The sequence below is a fragment of the Salvelinus sp. IW2-2015 genome, linkage group LG20 (assembly GCF_002910315.2).
Source record: "Salvelinus sp. IW2-2015 linkage group LG20, ASM291031v2, whole genome shotgun sequence".
NCBI lineage: Eukaryota > Metazoa > Chordata > Actinopteri > Salmoniformes > Salmonidae > Salvelinus > Salvelinus sp. IW2-2015.
In genome coordinates this window covers 78,837,386-78,860,324 of record NC_036860.1, presented here as the reverse complement: position 1 = coordinate 78,860,324, position 22,939 = coordinate 78,837,386, and the positions used below count along the sequence as shown (strand labels likewise).

At 42.4% G+C, this 22,939-nt stretch overlaps 2 protein-coding genes across 2 annotated transcripts in view; both read left to right on the top strand.

The window, feature by feature from the left end:
• LOC111980137 (uncharacterized) overlaps positions 1-8,889 on the top strand; it is a 43,299-nt gene extending 34,410 nt beyond the window's left edge. The window contains exons 17-21 of the mRNA XM_070449798.1: positions 357-407; positions 553-600; positions 738-782; positions 5,432-5,488; positions 8,749-8,889. Coding sequence (XP_070305899.1) covers positions 357-407; positions 553-600; positions 738-782; positions 5,432-5,488; positions 8,749-8,889 — 342 coding nt within the window. The remainder of the gene's footprint in view (positions 1-356; positions 408-552; positions 601-737; positions 783-5,431; positions 5,489-8,748) is intronic.
• An 8,694-nt stretch (positions 8,890-17,583) lies between these two features.
• LOC111979905 (uncharacterized) lies at positions 17,584-22,880 on the top strand. Its single transcript, XM_070449797.1, has 9 exons — positions 17,584-17,691; positions 18,338-18,388; positions 18,505-18,574; positions 20,511-20,552; positions 21,744-21,803; positions 21,999-22,076; positions 22,228-22,330; positions 22,495-22,599; positions 22,844-22,880. Exons 1-9 carry the CDS (start codon positions 17,584-17,586, stop codon positions 22,878-22,880), a joined length of 654 nt encoding a protein of 217 aa, XP_070305898.1.
• The last annotated feature ends 59 nt before the right edge of the window (positions 22,881-22,939 follow it).

The following is a 22,939-nucleotide window of genomic DNA, read 5'->3' as shown; positions in this document are numbered from 1 at the left end:
TGGTGATAAGCTCCTGAACACATCCAGCTGGTGTTTGCTAGATATTTGTGCACGGCTATAAGCTATGTGATGAAATACTAGGATCAAGGGCAAAATGTGTTGTGCAAGTGGTTTTGATCAATTGTCTATAAGCAGTGTTGAGTAACCGTTGTTCTGGTTCCATGATATAGTCCAGGAGCTGGAGTTCCCAATGGTGGTAAAATCAATGGTAAACCTCTTTCAGAGTGTTACAGTCTCTCAATCTCTATTCATCTGACACTCTCCTATGATAAGCTACAAAACCTCTGATGATCAGATCTACACAGCTAACTTGTGTTGAGTAACAAGTGTTCAATAATAGTTGTTGTGGTCTTCAGGATATGGTCCAGGAGCTGGAGTTCCCAGTGATCAGGGAGCCAAAGGAAATGGTAAACCTCTGATACCCTGTCTGTGTGTCTCTGTCTGTCTTTGTCCATCTTGTCTGTCTGTGTCAAAGACAACATGTGTTGTGTTTATGCAAGTGGTTTTGATTTTCTATAAGCAGTGTTGAATAACAGCTTTTGTGGTCTTCAGGATATGGTCCAGGAGCTGAAGTTCCCAATGGTGGGGCTAAAAGCAATGGTAATGCCAGTTTAAATTTCTGGGTTTAAATAACTGGATGGCACTCATTATCATAACCTACAAAACTTTTGATAATAAATTCTACAGCGCTAACTTGCTTTGACCCAGTGTTAAGTAATAGTTGTTGTGGTCTCTAGGATATGGTCCTGGAGTTGGAGCCCTCAACGGTGGTAAAAGCTATGGTAAAGCTCTATCTGAGTGTTACAGTCTCTCAATCMCTCTTTCRCMSTCACTCTCGTATGATAAYCTACAGAACCTYMGACTATAAGTCTTACTTGGCTTGTTGAGTAACCAGTGTTCAGTATCAGTAGTTGTGGTCTCCAGGATATGGTTCAGGAGCTGGAGTGTCTACAGGGCTTGGTGCTAAAAATGGTAGACTTCTGCTACTGGGTTGTTTCTGTTTCTCTGGCTGGTCTTCATCAGTGGGGATCTGCACATTGTTCTGCATGCTGGATGGCACTGCCACTGCAACAATTATGTCTTTGTCAGCTTTACAGTTAAGACCATATTGGAAGTAAGTCTCYCTTTAACCRGACAGACMTATTGAATGCCTGTAACTGTTCTGGAAAGGATGTAACAGAGCTTTCCAATGGTCAATTGTAAACAGTGTTGAGCAAGTAGTGTAAAGTAATGACTAGTGTGGTCTCTAGGATATGGCCCAGGAGTTAAGCAACCCAGCGGTGCTGAAAGCAATGGTAAACCTCTGATACCCTGTCTGTGMCACAGTCTGTCTCTGTCTCTTTCTGTATTGAAGTGGAGCTGTATATTTAGAACTATCTTTAAAAATATATTTTTGGTGACATGAAATTTGCTGATATCCTCCCAAATGCTYGTCAGCTTGTCTCRGTGATATTMTTTTYTGCATGGCTAAGAATCTATGTGTTGAATTACTAGGATAAAGAGCAGTGTGTTGTGGGAATGCAAATGGTTTTGAATAATCAGTGGTTGTAACTAGAGGCGACCGACTATGATTTTTCAACGCCGATTACCGATACCGATTATTGGAGATCAAAAAGCCGATACCGATTAATACGGACAATTATCTATTTTTTATTTTTATTTGTAATAATGACGAATTACAACAATACTGAATGAAACACTTTATTTTTAACTTAATATAATACATCAATAAAATCAATTTAGCCTCAAAATAAAAATGAAACGTGTTCAATTTGGTTTAAATAATGCAAAACAAAGTGTTGGAGGAGAAAGTTAAAAGTGCAATATGTGCCATGTAAAAAGCTTACGTTTAAGTTCCTTGCTCAGAACATGAAACATATGAAAGCTGGTGGTTCCTTTTAACATGAGTCTTCAATATTCCCAGGTAAGGAAGTTTTAGGTTGTAGTTATTAATAGGACTATTTCTCTCTATACCATTTGTATTTCATATCCTTTGACTATTGGATGTTCTTATAGGCCACTTTAGTATTGCAGTGTAATAGTATAGCTTCCATCCCTTCTCCTCGCCCCTACCTGGGCTCGAACCAGGAACACATCTGACAACAGCCAGCCTCGAAGCATCGTTCCCCATCGCTCCACAAAAGCCGCGGCCCTTGCAGAGCAAGGGGAAACAACTACTTCAAGGTCTCAGAGCGAGTTTCGTCACCGATTGAAAACGTATTAGCGCGCACCCCGCTAACTCAGCTAGCCAGTTCAATTCGGTTACACCAGCCTAATCTCGGGAGTTGATAGGCTTGAAGTCATAAACAGCGCCATGCTTTGAAGCACACAACGAAGAGCTGCTGGATGAAAAGTGCTGTTTGAATGTAAGCTTACGAGCCTGCTGCTGCCTACCACCGCTCAGTCAGACTGCTCTATCAAAATATCAAATCATATACTTAATTATAACATAATAACACACAGAAATACGAGCCTTAGGTCATTTAATATGGTCAAATCCGGAAACTATCATTTAGAAAATAAAACGTTTATTCTTTCAGTGAAATACGGAAACCGTTCCGTATTTTATGTAACGGGGGGCATCCATAAGTCTAAATATTCCTGTTACATTGCACAACCTTCAATGTATATCATAATTACGTAAAATTCTGGGCAAATTAGTTCGCAACGAGCCAGGCGGCCCAAACTGTGCTATACCCTGACTCTGCGTGCAATTAACGCAAGAGAAGTGACACAATTTCCCTTAGTTTAATATGCCTGCTAACCCTTTCTTTTAACTAAAATATGCAGGTTTAAAAAATATACCTCTGTGTATTGATTTTTAGAAAGGCATTGATGTTTATGGTTAGGTACATTCGTGCAACGATTGTGCTTTTTTCGCAAATGAGCTTGTTAAATCATCCCCCGTTTGGCGAAGTTGGTCTTCACACAGTTCGCAACGAGCCAGGCGCCCAAACTGCTGCATATATATATATATATTATATTTTTTTTTTTACGTTATTTTACCAGGTAAGTTGACTGAGAACACGTTCTTCATTTGCAGCAACGACCTTGGGAATAGTTACAGGGAAGAGGAGGGGAATGAATAGCCAATTGTAAACTGGGGATTATTAGGTGACCGTGATGGTAGAGGGCCAGATTTGGAATTTAGCCAGGACACCGGGGTTAACACCCCACTCTTACGATAAGTGCCATGGGATCTTTAATGACCTCAGAGAGTCAGTGACACCCGTTTTAACCTGACTCTGTTGCACAGAACGCAAAGAGAAGTGACACATTTGTCCCTAGTTAAAAAAGAAATTCATGTTAGCAGGCAATATTAAACTAAATATTGCAGGTTTAAAAATATATACTTGTGTATTGATTTTAAGAAAGGTGTTGATGTTTATGGTTAGGTACACATTGGTGCAACGACAGTGCTTTTTTGCGAATGCGCTTGTTAAATAAACCGTTTGGTGAAGTAGGCTATGATTCAATGATAAATTAACAGGCACCACATCGATTATATGACAATGCAGGACAAGCTAGATAAACTAGTAATATCATCAACCATGTGTAGTTAACTATGATTATGTTAAGATTGATTGTTTTTATAAGATACGTTTAATGCTAGCTAGCACCTTACCTTGGCTCCTTGCTGCACTCGCATAACAGGTAGTCAGCCTGCCACGCAGTCTCCTCGTGGAGTGCAATGGTAATCGGCCGTGATCGGTGTTCCAAAAATGCAGATTACCGATTGTTATGAAAACTTGAAATCGGCCCTAATTAATCGGCCATTCCGAGTAATCGGTCGACCTCTAGTTGTAACACTTGTTGTGGTCTCTAGGATATGGTCCAGGTGCTGGAGTTCTCAATGGTGCTAAAAGCAATGGTAAACCTCTTCTCAGTCTCTGTAATGTCACTGTGTTCTGGCACCATCCAGTGAGTGGTTGGACACAGGGAGAGGACTGTTTAAACTTCCTAGTGATCCTTTCGCGCCCAGTGAAATAGCAGCTCGCCAAATTCAAAAACAGAAATACTCATAATAATATCATAAATTCAGACAAGTGTTATACACCGGTTTAAAGATGAACTTCTTGTTAATAACAGCCACAGTGTCAGATTTCAAAAAGGCTTTACGGCGAAAGCAAACCATGCTATTATTTGAGGACAGCACCCCATCAAACATACACATGAAAATCATAATTCAACCCGCCCAGGCACACACAAAAGTCAGAAATAACATATAATTCATGCCTTACCTTTGAAGATCTTCTTCTGTTGGCACTCCAATATGTCCATTAAACATCACAAATGGTCTATTTGTTGATTAATTATTTCGTTATATCCCCAAAATGTCCATTTACTTGGCGCGTTTGATTCTGAAAATACACTGGTTCCAACTCGGGCAACATGACTACAAATTATCTAATAAGTTACCTGTAAACTTGATCCAGACATTTCAAACAACTTTCCTAATACAACTTTAGGTATTTTTTAACGTAAATAATCGATAAAATTTAAGATGGGATAAACTGCGTTCAATAGCGGATAAAAACAAAGTGGAGCGAGCTTTCAGGTCATACGCCTCTAACAAACAGTACACTTCACTCGACCCTCGTTCTGAACTGCCCTACTTCTTCATTTCTCAAAGAAAAAAAACATCAACCAATTTCTAAAGACTGTTGACATCCAGTGGAAGCGATAGGAACTGCAAGCAAGTGCCTTAGAAATCTAGATCCCCATAGAAAATCCATTGAAAAGAGAGTGACCTCAAAATAAATTTTCCCTGGATGGTTTGTCCGCGGAGTTTCGCCTGCCAAATAAGTTCTGTTATACTCACAGACATTATTCAAACAGTTTTAGAAACTTCAGAGTGTTTTCTATCCACATATACMAATACTATGCATATCCTAGCTTCTGGGCCTGAGTAGCAGGCACTTTACTTTGGGTACACTTTTCATCCGGACGTGAAAATAGTGCCCCCTAGTCTTTTAAAGTGGGTCCCCTGTTAGGACAATGACACAGTAGGAGGAGACAGGGCGATATGTTTCTTATTTTAAACCACTCTCTGGGTGGTGGTGTTTTTCATGGTCCTTCAAGCCGGACACATAATATATAATAATATATGCCATTTAGCAGACACTGTTAACCAAAGCGACTTCCAGTCACGCATGCATACATTTTATAAATGGGTGGCCCCAGCGGGAATCGAACCCACAACCCTTAGTGTTGCAAGTGCTATAACAGAGGGACGCTGTTTCTATTATTATAAGCTACAGAGCTAACTTGTTTAGTGGTCTCCAAGWTATGGTCCAGGAGCTGGAGTTCCCAGTGATCAGGGAGGCAAAGGCAATGGTAAACCTCTGTGTCTGTCCCTTTTTTCTATTTTTTTTGTGGCTGTAATATTGTGAATGTAGCACTGTCGAGTAACATTTGTTGTGGTCTCTAGGATATGGTCCAGGAGTGGGAGAGCCCAATGGACAGGGTGCTAAAGRAACCAAAACTGGTAACCCCATACAATCTGTGTGTTATATCCACCTGCATGTGCCATTAACTGTCGTTTGTAGCGATCACTTTGTGTCAATGGCTAAAGTGCCTTAGGAAAGTATTCAGACCCCTTGACTTTTTACACATTTTGTTACATTACAGCCTTATTCTAAAATGGATTAAATACATAAAAAATCCTCATCAATCTACACACAATACCCAATAATGACAAACCGGGAACAGGTTTTTATACACAGATCTGGGGAAGGGTACCAAAAAATGTCTGCAGCATTGAAGGTCCCCAAGAACACAGTGGCCTCCATCATTCTTAAATGGAAGAAGTTTGGAACAACCTTGACTCTTCCTAGAGCTGCCCGCTCTACCAAACTGAGCAATCAGGGGAGAAGGGCCTTGGTCAGGGAGGTGACCTGGAACCTGATGCTCACTCTGGCAGAGCTCCAGAGTTCCTCTGTGGAGATGGGAGAACCTTCCAGAATGACAACCATCTCTGCAGCACTCAACCAATCAGGCCTTTATAGTAGAGTGGCCAGACCGAAGCCACGTCTCAGTAAAAGGCACATGACAGCCCACTTGAGTTTGCCAATAGGCACCTAAAGGACTCTCAGTCCATGAGAAACAAGATTATCTGGTCTGATGAAACCAAGATTGAACTCTTTGGCCTGAATGCCAATCTTCATGTCTGGCTGGAGGAAACCTGGTACCATCCCTACGGTGACGCATGGTGGTGGCAGCATCATGCTGTAGGGATGTTTTTCAGCAGCAGTGACTGGGAGACTAGTCAGGATCGAGGCAAAGATGAACGGAGCAAAGTCAGAGAGATCCTTGATGAAAACCTGCTCCAGAGTGCTCAGGACCTCAGACTGGGGCAAATGTTCACCTTCCAACAGYATAAAGGCCCTAAGCACARAGCCAAGATAACATAGGAGTGGCTTCGGGACAAGTCTCTGAATGTCCTTGAGCGGCCCAGCCAGAGCCTGGACGTGAACACAATCGAACATCTCTGGAGAGACCTGAAAATAGTTGTGCAGCGATGCTCCCCATTCAACCTGACAGAGCTGGAGAAGATCTGCAGGGAAGAATGGGAGAAACTCCCCCAAATACAGGTGTGCGAAGCTTGTAGCATCATACCCAAGAAGACGCAATGCTGTAATCGCTACCAAAGGTGTTTTAACAAAGTACTGAGTAAAGGGTCTGAATACTTATGTAAATGTGATATTTACATTTACATTTTTTATAAATTAGCAAAAATGTCTAAAAACCTGTTTTTGCTTTGTCATTGCGCGGTATTGTGTGTATATTGATGAGGGGGAATAACGATTTAATACATTTTAGAATAAGTCTGTAACGTAACAAAATGTGGAAAAGTCAAGGGGTCTAAATACTTTTCGAAGGCACTGTATATGATAATACCCTCTATGAATGATGCACCGGTCTTGTTGGCTCTATATTTGTGTTCTAGAAGCACACTGGAAGCTTTTGATGAATTGCTTTAGGGATGGTTGACTTGAAATTTGACCTGAGTTGCAGGTTTGTCTTATTTTCACTATGGCTTGGATTTGTGTAAACATATCTTTCTGACTGGTCACAGTTATGTGGTAGGGCAGGGGGATGTGGATGTGATGGAGTTAGGGTGTATAACATACGAGGACCTCACGTTGCAGTAGCGTGATCACATTTGGTCATTAGCATATTACTGTTGGCAGCATGAAGGTTGGGCAAACTCAGGATAGCCCAGTAGAAGCATTTCGCTTTAAGACAGAGAATACAAATATGCAACACAAATAGTACTTTTCTTTTACGCATTTGCACTTCTGTAGTGTCATGCAATGTCCTAGATTAACATCTGCTAACTTCATCGGACGTGTACTTGTTGACAATGCTGTGCAAAATTTGATTTGATGTTTGAATCCATCGATTTATTTACTCATATGTCAAATTTTTGAAAGTTAGTTTCCGGCAAACAAATCATGTTTTAAAATATCTTCAAGTGTTTAATATTGGTTACCCGTTTAGGGGCCCAATCACAAAATCATCTATCATTTGGTATGTGCCTAGGGTTACAGTTTAAGAACATTAACCTCTCTATTTGTAGGGTCAGGGTTTTAGTATATAGTGTCGATTACAAAGTGAGAAATCTTATATTAGGATAAGGTAATCCAACTCCTATATTCTATGCAAATTTTCGCTCCTTAAAATGACATACGCGCAACCAAACAGATAATCTAACTTGCCTGTTGCTCAGGCAGGAAATCATTTGAAACAAGGATATGCAATATTGCTTAGAGAAGTGCTGGGGATACCCTTTTTGTCAGAAAGGAAACAACATAGGGTGAAGTTTGTGGAAATCGTCAAATTCATACACTACTGTATAGGGAGAACTCATTTAGAAGTATATCAGCATTAACCCATAGGATACTGGTGGTGCCAAAAACTTTTGGCAAAAATTTAGAATAACTACTACGTATAGAGGAAATTACATTTATTCTTTTGGAAGATTGTATAGGTCTTTTTTCTAACATGTGATCTCATCGGCCGCTTTGAAATACCAACAGAACTAACGGAGAAGTGGATTCTAGAACTAGCGTGATGCGACCTTACAAGCCCTGAGAGGAACATCGTGTGGGATGCTCTGCACAGGCCTGCAGTGCCTATGTAGGAACAGTTCTAGGGACTTCCATTAATCTAAAAACTCTGATCAGATACCAGGATAATTAATAGGAGAGTAGACTCAAAATGAGTCCTAATTTGTGCAATTCTAGGATCGAAATCTGATTTTATTTTCTAAATTCTTTGAGTTTCCAAGTACTGAGGATGTATATTTCAGACGATCGGGGGAGATACAAAAAGACGTGCATCTATTTGTATGTGGTACCGTGTCAACCTCTCAACATCACACCACCCACCACACCAGGTGGCTTTCCTTCATAGCTCTAGCCTACACGATTTTGCCCAACTTCTTCATACGTAACCAAATGGCTCCACAGTGGCCCAAATTGGTAAATTGATCGTGATATGTAATGTGCATGATGTTGTATGTCACAGGCTACGGCCTAATCACAGTTTGATATGTAATGTGGCATGGATGTTGTGCTCCGCAGGCTTGGAGCCAATAGCAGTATTATGTGATGAGTGCTCGCTGTATGTTTTCCTCTACAGGTAACAGGGTCAATCACAATGCGATGAGTTTAGGGATCGTGTCGCTCAGGTCTCAAGTAAATCACAGGGTTTTGTGCTGAGCTTTGTTGACTTATTCCACAGGCTACGGTGCTGGAGCAGGCAGCTATCCTGGGGCAGGAAACAACGGCTATGGAGCAGGTATTGGAACTGACACTGACAGACAGAAAACTAACCAACATCTTCTCTCCGTTTAATGTGGATCAGCTGATTCTGTGCAACTAAATAGATAGACACTATGGAGAACTACAAATCGAAATTGGCAGATGTGCACTAGATCCACGTTACGCTCTTCACAGTAACGTTCTTTAATGTCCATGTTAGGTTGATGTATATTGGAAATCTAATATTAAAGTTAAGATGAATCTGCTTGGAGTTAACTGAAGGTGCATCCCTATGCAAGGCTCTAGGACAAAGTGCGCATTGAGGATACTCCCACCAAGAATGGAGCAGACAAAGCTTTTCGCTTTGTCTTTCTATTTCACTGCTCTCTCCTTATAATTAGTATTCTCTTCCTCGATACTTTCTACTATTCTGTCATACGGCTCATATATATATAGAATACTTGATGTCTTTCTATTGGGTAGTCTTCTAAGGATAACATTATGTATCACTATACGTTTAGTTTTATTTCTATGTGCAGTCTCATAGAGGTCCTGGTATTTGGATAATAACATATCTTCTCCGTTATTTTACATAATTTTATCATGTCAACTCTCTCTACATAAACCTAATCATTTGTCCTTTCTGATTTTTCATCTTAATCCTTTTTCCTCTTCTCTGCTCTGTAGCCTAAATCTGATCTTTCCAGAGAGTGCCTGGACGCTCTGGGAGACAGGACACGCGGCGGAGGAATAAGTATTGTACCCACAAGGCTGGAGGGAAAAGGTGCAGTAATTCTCTCGCAAAGAGCGTGGAGGAAAGTGTAAGGACTACACCCTCAGGGAGAGCTGATCTTACGTAGTTATCAGTATATTTCACCGGACAACAGGCCTCTACACTGCCACAATGATTGTGCTGACTAGGCACGATCTGTGCCCGCCCCCAAAGTCATACGGTCTCGTTTCTGCTGTTATTAAAGCACTTTACCATCCTCTACTTTGTGCGGCTAATACTGAGCTTGGGTATTCACCAATTCCAGCCTTCTAAGAATCGGCGGGTGGGAGTTCTGGGTTGTGGAGTCCACGACGAGAGCAGTAGTCCTCCGGACTATCAGAGTGGGGGAATTGAGGACTTGAGATGTGGCTCTGCTCTTGGAGTCAAGATCCTTTACCCAAGTAGCTTTTATTTTTTATTAGAGATCAGTTAGTAGATCTCAGAAGAGAAGTTTCATTAACTGTTATTTTATCACTTTGCCCGAACCCACCTTGACTACATTTTATGTACGCAATAGAGCAGAGGTGATACACCAACAGCAGGGTGGAGACAGTGAGGATACCCTCCAGGGAGCGACTCAGCCTGGTGGATATCCCCCAGTGGTTGGCGTGGGAAGGCGCAACACCAATAGGAATGATACCACTCGAGCGCGTAGTGGATGGCATGCGAGTGATATACGCCATGGTATGGGAGCAGGAGGATTAAGAGTGGACGCACCCAGGTGGAGGGTAGGATAAGCCCGTCATGGGTGGGATGGTCTCGTAGGAAAGGATTATTCTCATTTTTTATTTTTTTTCTTTATTAACCTTTAATTTATCCCATAGGCGAACGTCAGGACCCCACCCGCAGAGTGTGGAGCAGACAACCAGTGCGCCAATGCCTTCTGCGAGTGGTGAGCCTTGATGCACCTGGGATAATACCTCTCCCTTCCCTCATACCTATGCTACGGCTCTATATTTCTACCTCCATTGGACCTACTCTTATTCCCTAGGCAGTAAATCTTTTTTTTTTATCACGCCGCTTGGAATTATAATTTTTTTTGGTCTTTTTTTGTTTTTTACTTTCGTTTTCTTTTATTTTATATTTGTATTCTTTTTATTTATACGAGAATGGTTTGTGTTATTCGGGCACTTATTTATTGGGTGAGAAATGGGTTGTGGTAATGGCTGGATGTTTGCGGAATGATATAATTACATGGGTTCCATATTGTGTTGATGCTTTTTTTTGGTGTTCAACTTCTCGGTCTTTACTATCATGCCATTATCATTTGAGCCCGTCCTCCTGCGTCCTGGTTTTTATGTTGATGCAGCCTGCGAGCATGTACTCTCTCGTGAGACCAGCAGTACTGTAGTGTGGTGTTATGTATCCATTACTGTCTTATCTACCTTTTTTGTTATTTTCTTTTGAGTTAGTTCATCATTAAATTCATGATAGTAGAGTTTCATGCGGTCTAATCCAGTTTAATCGTGCCGAGCTCCTTCTAATGTTTATTGTTATCTGTTTGACTTGACATGTTTTGTTGTTGTGCTTTGTCGAGTGCTTGTTTTGTCTTTATGTATATTTTAGCCATTTTCATTTCACTGTTGTTACTACTATCACATATTTTTATAATAGGGATTTCGAGTATAAATTTTTTTAGAATTGTCTGTGTATATACTGTTATATATTTATATAATACTGTTGTCGTCATGTTTTCTATTTATTTTCTCTCATACTCAGTAACGACTTAAGCCTCATTATAAAAATATGTATAACAGTCTGCATCCAACAGAAAATATAATGAATAACTACCTTATTGAATACCTTAATCTGCTCCATACCCCATGCACATCTGTCTTTCTAAACATGCATATATCTATGAGCACAATCCTGGAATCATGAAGGTGCACTTATGATGAGGGAGGAGTCTAATCTGTGTTATCTGTGCATTTCACAGTCTTAACCGTGATTTGCACCCCAATATGAAACTTCAGATAACTTTATTAAATAGCCTCGACCTCACAAGACTGGTATTTTCGACCTTTACAGCCAAAGTAAGTGTCCTCCGTGCGGGCTAGTGTAAATGATGGGAAAGCTGGGGTGTCTGGGTCCTCTGGGCAAGCCTCTCCTGTGTAGCTTTGTTCTATTGACGACTCAGTCTCCCAACGTTCAGAGTATCTCTTGCTTGAAAAGAAGACTTGAGCCATTAACCTCTAATGCCGACTAAACTCTGTATGCTCTCGCCCTAGACCGGTGGAATTACCTCATACCATAGATGATTTTAAATCTAAGGATACCATCTTATTCCATTTCAGGGTAATTCATAACTGTGTACTAGTGTTCCATCCACTCAAGCGCTAGACTCAAGAGACCAAGAACATGTCTCAGTAATCATTAAATCAAAGATATCGCATTGGAGTTCCTAGTTCTGCTGGCAAAACAAACACACACGCGGTTGCATAAGTTATCTCTCTTTCAATAATATAACAAGACATCATCTGTCGGCAATGCTGTATGAGAGTATAATACTCGGTATTAGCTTACTTATGTCACGACCAGAAAGAGCTACTGGTGAAAGATTTAACTACCTAGGATTCTCGGGTGTATAGAGTGCGTGCAGAGCATTTCTTCTTGTTCTGTCGGTGATGAATGAGGCGGGTCTTATAGCGATTCAGAGTCGGGGATGCGACTGCGATGTTGGTGTGCTCCTTCACATCTGCTTCTCACCGAGGTGCCTTATAACGATCTTGCACTGAACTTATCCTGGTTATAGAAACAGGGCTTCTCATACCAGAACTCCGAATCACACCAAAGAAAGACACTCCCGTTCAGATCACCACAGCTAGAGGAGAGAAGACAGGAAACAGAACACTATAGACTCTACTTGCTGGCGAAACATATGTATATCAACATTATGATGACTTTGACTGGCTTAAAAGTTATGCCGCTTTGGCCAGACAGGTCTGCAATATCACTGCTGATGTATCATTGAGTGAAGACTAGTGAGTCGAATTGGGGCACGTTTCGGTCTATTCTTTTTGGGACACGCCAGAGGGTAGAAAACAACAGCGGTCAGATCCTAACAACAGGGGCCGGCCAAAAGTACGCGCCCAGTTGGGCTATCCCCCCCGGAGCATTTAGTGGACATAGGGTGCTCTCGTAAACTTTATTTTTATTTTCTGGGGGGGGATAGTTTCCCCCCTGCCTCGCGCCCCACCCGTCGCCCCGTGCATACGGGTGCGCAGTGGTTTTCAGTCAGATGGAGCGTAATTTCATTCTTATCAGAAGATGCTTGAAAATAGAACAAAAGAGTTTGGCTATCGGAACGAGGCCATGGATGGATGTTCGTGGTTTTCAACTAGACACATGGAAAAAGCGCACCAGGCGCGCGTGTGTTAACACTCCACCTAAGCCACAAAGAATTAATGTTCACCCGATTTCTCTCCATACTCCCAAGAATGCTGGTAACAGACAATAAGATCGGGGACAAACATATACAGGGCGCACCTGCGCAGAACACAGATGTGAAAGCTGACAGAAACTACGACCATGCCAGTCTACAATAGCTCGCACAGATGGACACTGTGCTGAGAGTTCGCTTGTCAAAACGTGATAAGCGGTACACATGAGCGTCAGATGGGCGGCGGCGTGTAGTGTTTGAGATGTTGGAGTGGATAGGTATAATATTCAATTCGCGTGAGCAACCTATATGCCGTGACAACGGGAACATTGGGCCGAGTAAAACTGGCACTTGTGGTGGCAAAGATTGGATACATGTGCAGAGCTGTGGTGTTTGGTTAACACTTCCCCGGCATAATCACACGCGTCTCCTCACCTGGATGCCGGGGTTCAAGCCCAGGGCCCAGCTTTCCGCCGGATTTCTCTAAGACTTGCCTGTCTCCCCCTTTGAATTCCTTAACTGTCTAAAGTCAAAACACATGGGAAAAAATAGTACATGTGGGTGTGTCCCAGTCTGGTATTAGTAGCATTCACTTAGTCTCTATAGAAATGAAACAGGGTGCGTGTGTCCGGCCCCAGTCTAGTGTGTATATATTATGCAGGCTGTGTTTCTGTTCCCTTAGAGGATGTGATGTAAGGCGGTAGTGGCGTGAGAGGGACGGGGTTGCTGGTGGTAAGAAGTGACAGCTGTGATGTAAACCCTGGGGGGACATTGTGTCACCATAGCTTCACTTGAATCATTGGAGTCAGCCTCCAGAGTTATAGAAGCACTGGCCCCTGCATTAGCCGCTTATTGTAGATTTCAGAGAGAATAGCATTATAGAGCTAACTACTCTTCTCGGATCAAAGTGACTAGGACTATCTACAGACACAGCCGGTTAAAGTTCCAAGGTATCGGTAGGTTGGTCACAGCTTTAATCCGTTGACGCTGCACACACGGGCACTCAAACACAGTCAACAGTTTTGTATTAAATTCGCATTAGAGCATCTCAGCACAGGATAGTCACAATGGTCTATATATTACATGCACACTACTGCGTAAAAGTAACAGGTAGCTGATTTTCTATAAACACGTACGTCACAGTTATGATATACTATCACGTACGTCACAGTTATTATTTGGCGGACATTACGACAGAAAGGATGCATCACATAACTCTGAGTCTGGAAGAGAGAAGTTTATAGTCTAAGACAGACAACGCTCCTCTCATACAGGTATGTAATAGTAGTTTGTTCCAAGGCACCACAATACTACTACAAAGTAATAACAGAACTCCAGAACCAATAAGGTATACCGTACGACCTTTGATGCGCAGACAGGTTCGGTCTCTGTACTGCACACTACTGCTCCAGAAAGGAACTGCCCTCGACTCAGGCTTCATTGATGCGTGTGCACGCCGATGCGGCAGTTGAATAATGAGGCAGTGAGAAGCATAAGTTTTATATAGTTTTACTTTCGCACTTCTTAAAATTCAGCAGAGGCGCAGCTTGGAGCTCTGATAGGCTAGGATGTTCTCGCACACTTTCGCGAAATAGTAATAGCAGACAGGAGTGTGATTGATGCTAAAAATTATGCATAGTAGAAGCTCCAATCCTTGGTATTGGTTTTGTTTACTAATACAGTCGTCTCTAACAAAAAAGAAGGGCCAAATGTAAAGACCAATACAAGAAATTTGGTGAATCGTCGTATGTGTAGAAGGTCGACAGTTTATATAACAGTAGAGAATCACCAGTAAGGCGCAAGCATCCAGTGGGGTTTTGTGGATATATGGCCAATATACCGAGGCTAAGGGCTGTGTCTAAGCTCTCCGCGATGCGTCGTGCATAAGAAACAGCCCTAGTCGTGTCTAGTTCTCATAATTTTCGCATATTCCTAACCCTCTTCAGGCCTTACTGCTTAATTAGTCAACACAATCTGACTTCAGCACTTAACCAATACACATACCCATGACAGACTATTCCTCACCTCAAGGATGACACACTTGAGCCTTGCTCGTATTTCTCACACTCTTTTTGGTCTCCCTTCCAAAATGCCTTCATCCACCTCTCCTCTGCCACCATGTTCTAAAACATAACACGACTTTTTGGAACATATGCACATAAACGACACCACACAAGTAATATACAATAATTTACTCATGGCCAGAGAAAGACACACATAGCACCCACCCGTAGCAGCACGACTTTGGTGGGGCATCTTGAGGATCTTTCTTTGTCGAGGGGTTTGGCCTCTGACTTCTTTGTGAGGGTGTTCTTGCTGATGGGAGAAATGAGTAGCAGTAATTTTATTATTTCAACTGAATTGGTAAAACAACTGGAAATATAATTTGGGTAAATGTAGAAGCAGGAGGAGAGTCAGACTGTAGATTGGACCAGTGATGTGGATTCAGAATTGTGGACCACTCATATGATGTTTTTAGACAATAAGTCTTAGTTAATCAAATCTAGATTGTAAGGGTTCGGTACTAATCTAAAAATCTCCATCTAACACATTACATATTTTTCATATAATTTTCTTAGGTTATTAACCATCATATATGTAGGTCCCAAAAATAAATGTGCGTATATAGTTCCATAATGAAATCTTGACCCACATTGAGATGGAGCCAACTGTATTAACAAAAAAAATTAGAATTTTGCCTGTTCAAATTTGAGAAGGTTTGAGTGATGCGAATAGATGGAGACAGCACAGGACATGGGACCAACAAGACACACGGGGCGAACCGGATTGTTGATGCGTCAGGTAAGGGAGGAAGTGATGTTGTGGTAGGGAGGAAGTTACAGTGCCCCAATAAAAACTACCCTTATTTTTTGAAAGGGTCGAGCCGCCAGCCTAAGGCTCAGCTGCTGCCGTCTGGGCTTACTGGGATCCTGCGTGGCTTTAGAGAGTGGACGACAAACACATAATACTTAAAAACAAAGATCACCAATACACACAGACTAAGATTACAAATGTTGAAGATTAGAAATCATCAATGAAATGAAAAATATCCAATTATAAAAATGAAATTTTCTCTTTGTTTTCGTAGCTAGAATATGTTGCACCCACATCTTCCTCATCATCTTCAACAGCGTCATCAAATATCATATACAATCTAGGATCAGTCTTGGAAACTAGAAACCAGGACCATTCATTCTGGGCCTTACTGTTCATACATCTTTCTCTTCACAGGTGTGCATTAAATACTAGGAGATAAAGCAGGTAGTGGGAACTATAGGAATCCGTCAGGGTTAGATGAGAGCAGAGAGACAATGAAAACAAGCTTGTATGATTTATCTATGTAGAAAGAAATTCATGAAGTATTGGTGTTTAGAGAAAGGGGGGGTTTGTAAAAGAAAGAAGGAGAGGAGGGAGGGAGTTCAAGGCCCGCCAGCAACAGGGTGGCAGGTCTAGGGAAATTGCGCAGGTGTAAGGTCTATTTAATTATCATAACACTTTTGGCACTCTGATGTATCCAGGTAATTAATTACTATCTTCTCTGGGTTTGATACTTGCTACTTCTCGTATAGATGTATCTCTCCACAAGCACGGACCTTATCGCAGTTTTCTCTCATTTCGCATAGTATAGCCATCTGCTCTTGCAACATAGGAATTGAGTAGAGTTGATGTCTCATAGGGTGAGACCAGAAGATCTCGTCAGTTATTGTCCGCAGGTACGTTATGTGAAATGCTGCCCAGCAAGTACGTGACTGTCCATGATTGAGAATGATGAGTGCACGCTGCTTGCATACTGATGTATTGAGGTTGGGTAGAGATGTCAGCTTGACGCAAGGAGTTTAAGTCGGTGATCAAATGGGGAGAGAGCATCCAGGGGCTGAGAGCGGGAACCGGCTATGGGAAATGGGTGAGTCAGCAGGCTTCGCCCATTGTCAAATAGCTGTTCAATGTCACCGATTGAGTAGTTAAGGTAAAAGTGCCTTAAAATATAACTACAGATGTAGAGAGACGACGTCAGGACATACCGGGCATGATGCATGCAACGGACTGAACGTGCAAGTGCTGTCCCCAGTCCACCTGGCCTTTGCTGCTATTCCCAGTTTCAACTGTTCTGCTGCGGTTATGGAAACTGCCACTGTCCAGACCTGCTGTTTTTCAACTTTAATGATCGGCTATGAAAAGCCAACGAAAATTATTCATGATTATTATTTGACCATGCTTTGCTTTACTTAACATGAATAGAACATTATTGAACATCTTGGCATAGATTTCTGTTATAATCTCCACCCGGCACAGCCAGAAGAGGACTGGCCACCCCTCATAGCCTGGTTCCTCTCTAGGTTTCTTCCTAGGTTTTGGCCTTTCTAGGGACTTTTTCCTAGCCACCGTGCTTCTACCACCTGCATTGCTTGCTGTTTGGGGTTTTAGGCTGTGTTTCTGTACAGCACTTCGAGATATTAGCTGATGTACGAAGGGCTATATAAAATAAACTTGATTGATTGATTGACACTGTAGACTGAAGTATAGAGCTGAGGCATTGACGATGAAATACGAGATTCAATAGATATGTTGGGAATGACTGAGGATTACAGTAGCTCTGTGAAACATAGCTGCCTCTCTAGAGACGGAAGACAACTGCACAAAGTTGTAACTGAGAAGTGATTTAAATGAGAGAAGACAGATCCTCAGGGTCTGTACCACCAGGAAGTGACCTCGACTACTTTTTTCTCATGCAGGTGGAGCCCCAGCTGGGGGGGCCAATGCAGTGCCTGCAGGTATTTGGCGTCGGCATGTGTCTCTGTCTATCTCTGTCTGTTTTTCTGTCTGTTTTCTGTCTGTCTGTCTGTCTGTCTGTCTGTCTGTCTGTCTGTGTCTGTCTGTCTGTCTGTCTGTCTGTCTGTCTGTCTGTCTGTCTGTCTGTCTGTCTGTCTGTCTGTCTGTCTGTCTGTCTGTCTGTGTGTGCATGGCATGCACCTGTCCTTCTCTATCTGTCTATCTGTCTGTCTGTACATGGCATGCACTGTCCTTATCTGTTAACCTTTCTATCCCTGTACAGGAAGTACTGTTGTGGAAAACTTATAAAAGCTAGAGGAGCTGGAAAAAAGCTAGAGGAGCTGGAAAAAAGCTAGTGGAGCTGGAAAAAGCTAGTGGAGCTGGAAAAAAGCTAGAGGAGCTGGAAAAAAGCTAGAGAGCTGGAAAAAAGCTAGAGGAGCTGGAAAAAAGCTAGAGGAGCTGGAAAAAGCTAGAGGAGCTGGAAAAAAGCTAGAGGAGCTGGAAAAAAGCTAGAGGAGCTGGAAAAAAGCTAGAGGAGCTGAAAAAAGCTAGAGGAGCTGGAAAGCTACATGCAGTGTTGTTTGGGCTTTGTTTGAGACTAAATGTCTGCTTTCTTGTCAAGGTTTTAACATGCCCCTCTTCTCACAGGCTATGGCAATGGCTACGGTGCTAGTACTGGAGGCAATGGTTATGGAGCCGGTAGGTCTCATCATCTATAGCCAACCAACTAACATCTGTGGGTGGCTGACCAACTAACTGACCCGCTCACATACAGACATAATTATAATTGATTGATGATTATAATTATGTTTCAGGGATTGGGTACCCAACAGTGTAGCGGATGTGCTGCTGGGCTGGGAGGCAAGGCAGGGAAGGGAGCAGGAGGTAACCATTCATAAACCAGTAACAACTCATAATTTTTTTATTTCACCTTTATTTAACCAGGTAGGCCAGTTGAGAACAAGTTCATTTACAACTGTGACCTGGCCAAGATAAAGCAATGCAGTGCGACACAAACAACACGGAGTTACACATTGGATAACAAACGTAGAGTCAATAAAACAATAGAAAAGTTGATATACAGTGTGTGCAAATGTAGTAAGATTAGGGAGGTCACGCAATAAATAGGCCATAGTGGCGAAAATAATTACATTTTAGCAAGTAAACACTGGAGTGATAGATGTGCAGAAGATGAATGTGCCCGTAGAGATACTGGGGTGCAAGAGAGAGCAAAATGAAAATAAAATCAATGGGATGAGGTGTGCTATGAGATGGTAGTGCGGTGGGATGCTATTAAGATGTATGAGGTGCCATGATGTAAGCTGCTCTGACGTGGATGCTTAAAGTTAGTGAGGGAGATATAAGTCTCCAGCTTCAGTGATTTTTGCAATTTGTTCCAGTCATTGGCAGCAGAGAACTGGAAGGAAGGCGGCCAAAGAGGAGTTGGCTTTGGGGGTGACCAGTAAAATATAACTGCTGGAGCGCGTGTTACGGTGGGTGCTGCTATGGTGACCAGTGAGCTGAGATAAGGCGGGGCTTTACCGAGCAAAGACTTATAGATGAACTGGAGCCAGTGGGTTTGGAACGAATATGAAGCGAGGGCCAGCCAACGAGAGCGTACAGGTCGCAGTGGTGGGTAGTATATGGGGCTTTGGTGACAAAACGGATGGCACTGTGATAGACTACATCCAATTTGCTGAGTAGAGTGTTGGGAGGCTATTTTGTAAGTAAATGACATCGCCGAAGTCAAGGATTGGTACTATAGTCAGTTTTACGAGGGTATGTTTGGCAGCATGAGTGAAGGAATGCCATTGCGAAATAGGAAGCCGATTCTAGATTTAATTTTGGATTGGAGATGCTTAATGTGAGTCTGGAAGGAGAGTTTACAGTCTAACCAGACACCTAGGGGTTTGTAGTTGTCCACATATTCTAAGTCAGAACCGTCCAGAGTAGTGATGCTAGACGGGCGAGCGGGTGCGGGCAGCGATCGGTTGAAGAGCATGTATTTAGTTTTGCTTGCATTTAAGAGCAGTTGGAGGCCACGGAAGGAGTGTTGTATGGCATTGAAGCTCGTCTGGAGGTTTGTTAGCATGGTGTCCAAAGAAGGGCCAGAAGTATACAGAATGGTGAGGTGGATCAGAGAATCACCAGCAGCATAAATAATAACTCAATAATAACTCAATCTGGTAACTGTTCTATTCTGTGGGAACTTGACTCGCTCTCAGTAAGATGAGGAAGGTCAGTAACACTTTCTATGAGGCATATATACAAATAAGGCATTATAGTGCATTATAAAACTTGCATAAACTGTCATAACAACTCATAAGTAGTTATAACCTCCTAATTTAGGATCTTACTTAGGCCTACTCAAAACAAATAACAATCGTTCCAAGTCTGCATTGAGAGAGGTAAGAGGGAAGTATTTTGTCAGGTCATAATCATATAACATGTCATGTGTCAAGTAAGAGTGTGGACGCTAGGTGTAATGTAACAGTGTGGACGCTAGGTGTAATGTAACAGTGTGGACGCTAGGTGTAATGTAACAGTGTGGACGCTAGGTGTAATGTAACAGTGTGGACGCTAGGTATAATGTAACAGTGTGGACTCTAGGTGTAATGTAACAGTGTGGATGCTAGGTGTAGCAATTGTCTCCCATTTGGAAATAACGCTGGACCATGCCAATGTTCTGCCAACCATGTCTTGTCAATATCTCCTAGTTGTCTTATGTGGGTTTTTCTTCATCACTTTAGGGAACCTCTATCTAACCACAGAGTTAACCGCCCAGGGGTTCATCGTTTGTTTTATTSCTCTGCTATTCTAGGMCTTGGCGCAGGAGGATATCCACAGGGACAGGAGAAATATGGTGAGGAAGTCACCCTGWYATGGAAGAAGAGGGGTCAAGAAGTGGATGTTTCCCAAAGATGTCCTGTCTTGAAAAGATAGAGGGCATCAACAAGCAGGATGTACACATGGAAGGAGAATAACTTTCACCCTAATTGATGTCACTAATAACATCACACTCCAAAACATGCATGCTAACGAAAGTAATGAAATGCTCCCTGGACATGTCACAGTGTAATACCTAATCACTCACCCTAAACACTCCGAATTACCATCAGGAATGACCATCTAAAACATACCTGATCAATTAATCCATAATCATGTAATTATCCATGAACGTGCACCATATGGACCCCTTTAACCAGACAGTTATGTTTGAAAAACATCTGTTTCAGGAATGCCAGCTTTTCAAAATATGCATGTTCAGCACATCATTCATGACATCATCTGGATGATTATGTCTACATATATCTTCATTCTAGAGGACACATAGTGAAACAAATTGAAGTTTCTCAATTTTATGATTACCTTCACACAATCATACACACATTCTGTGTTTCACTTCTCTTCTGACATACTCTCTATGCTCACTCTGATCAGCACTGTGTAATCTGTGTAATCCATCTCTGTTTAAATCACATGCCTCCTGCTTCATGCAGTAACCTGTGTGTGTKTGTAGGGGGTGCTGGCTCTGGTCCTGGTGCCTTATGGGGGCCAGCCTGTGGTCCCTGCTGGGCTGTGGCCTGATGGTGGGAAGTTGGGCGGGTATGGCCCAGAGCCCTACGGGGTTGCTCAGCCAATGGGGCTGGGGCATGATACGGGCCTGGGTAAATACACTCTAAAGAAAGAGGAGGGTGAACAAAGGAAGAACAAGAGAAAATAGAGGCAGAAAAAGGACTGAAAAAACTGAGTGGTCAGGAAAAATAAAGAGGTAGAGAAAGGCTGAAAAGTAAAGAGATGGAGAGAAGAGAGGGATTAGACAAAGAAAAAAGCAAGTCAGTGATGAACACTGAAGCAGCAACAGAGGGACTCCAAGGTCCCTGTCAAAAACTCAAGGGTCACTGTCACAGGAAAGACAGTAATCATTGTCATTTTAAACATTTGCATACTGTTGATGCCATAATTGAGTCACATGTTTTCCATGCATTGATGTGGTCTGTGGGATGGGAGGAGAGATGATGAGACTATAAGCGACCCTTGTGGTGTTCCACAGGGGGTGGAGTCAGTCAGCTTCCTTACAATGGAGCCCCAGTCAATACTGCTGGACTGGATGGTAAGAGCATTATGACCCATGAATTTTTTGTTTTACAATTCCTTGCTGTGACTTGTGACCCTGCTTATACAGTGTGGATGTGTGAGGAAGAAAAAAAACTGTTTGTGTGTGTGGTTGTGAATGTTTATGTGAGGTCTTGTTATAACAGTATTAGACACAATTAAATACACTTGTTGTAATAAACTCTCCCAGCAGGTGATGGAAGCTTCCCTTATGGTGCTCAGCAACTGGGCCTTGGTGGTGGTGATGGAGGCAAATCCGCTGGCAAATATGGTGAGACTGGTAGTGTGTGTGTGTTTGTGTGTGTGTGTGTGTGTGTATAAGAAAGAGAGACAGAGATTGTGTGTGTACAATGTGCTTGTTTGTGTGGTAATTTCTCTCTAAACCTGTCTTGCTTCTGCTGTCTCTGACTATCTCTCTAAAGGCAACGGTGGATTGCCACAGGTGCACCACGGGTGCACAGCCTTATGGACCTGCGACTGGTGGTGGGAACCACTTGCAAAAATGGTACATGTCTTTGTGTACATGTCAGTTTGTCCTATATGTGTTGTCTGCCGTATACGTATGTGTTTGTGTCGCACGTTCGTCTGCTTCATGTGCTATATATGATTTTGTGTGTTTTCTGTAGTATGTCTGAGTGTTTGTCGTTGTTCCTCCTATTTACATTGTGGTACTTGTTCTTGTGTTTCAGGAAACGGAGGGGCTATGGAGCACAGCAGCAGGTGATTAAACTCACACTCAAAACCACAACCCTACTGCTTGCCTCAGGAAATTATGTGTATGGTAACTGCTTAAGGTGTGAATGCATGGGTGAGGAAGAGCAGACATTTTTCAGTGTTGTCTGTTGTGTGTATTCTGTGCGTGTCTTGTAAATGTCCCTTGTGTCTGTGTGTCCTGTTTGTGGTAACTATTGCTACGACTCTCATTTTGGCACTGCTTAGGATTGGTCAAGGAGGCTGGGTGCAGGTCAGAGTGCCCCTACAGTAACGGTAAGTTATAAAGTCACATTCCTGACTGAATGTTCTGCTCTCTTCTGTCAGAATAACCATGTTAGTTCCTATCAGTGGAGGCTGGTGAGGGAGAACGGCTCATAGTAATGGCTGGAATGGAGTGAATGAATGAAATGTGTTGCATTC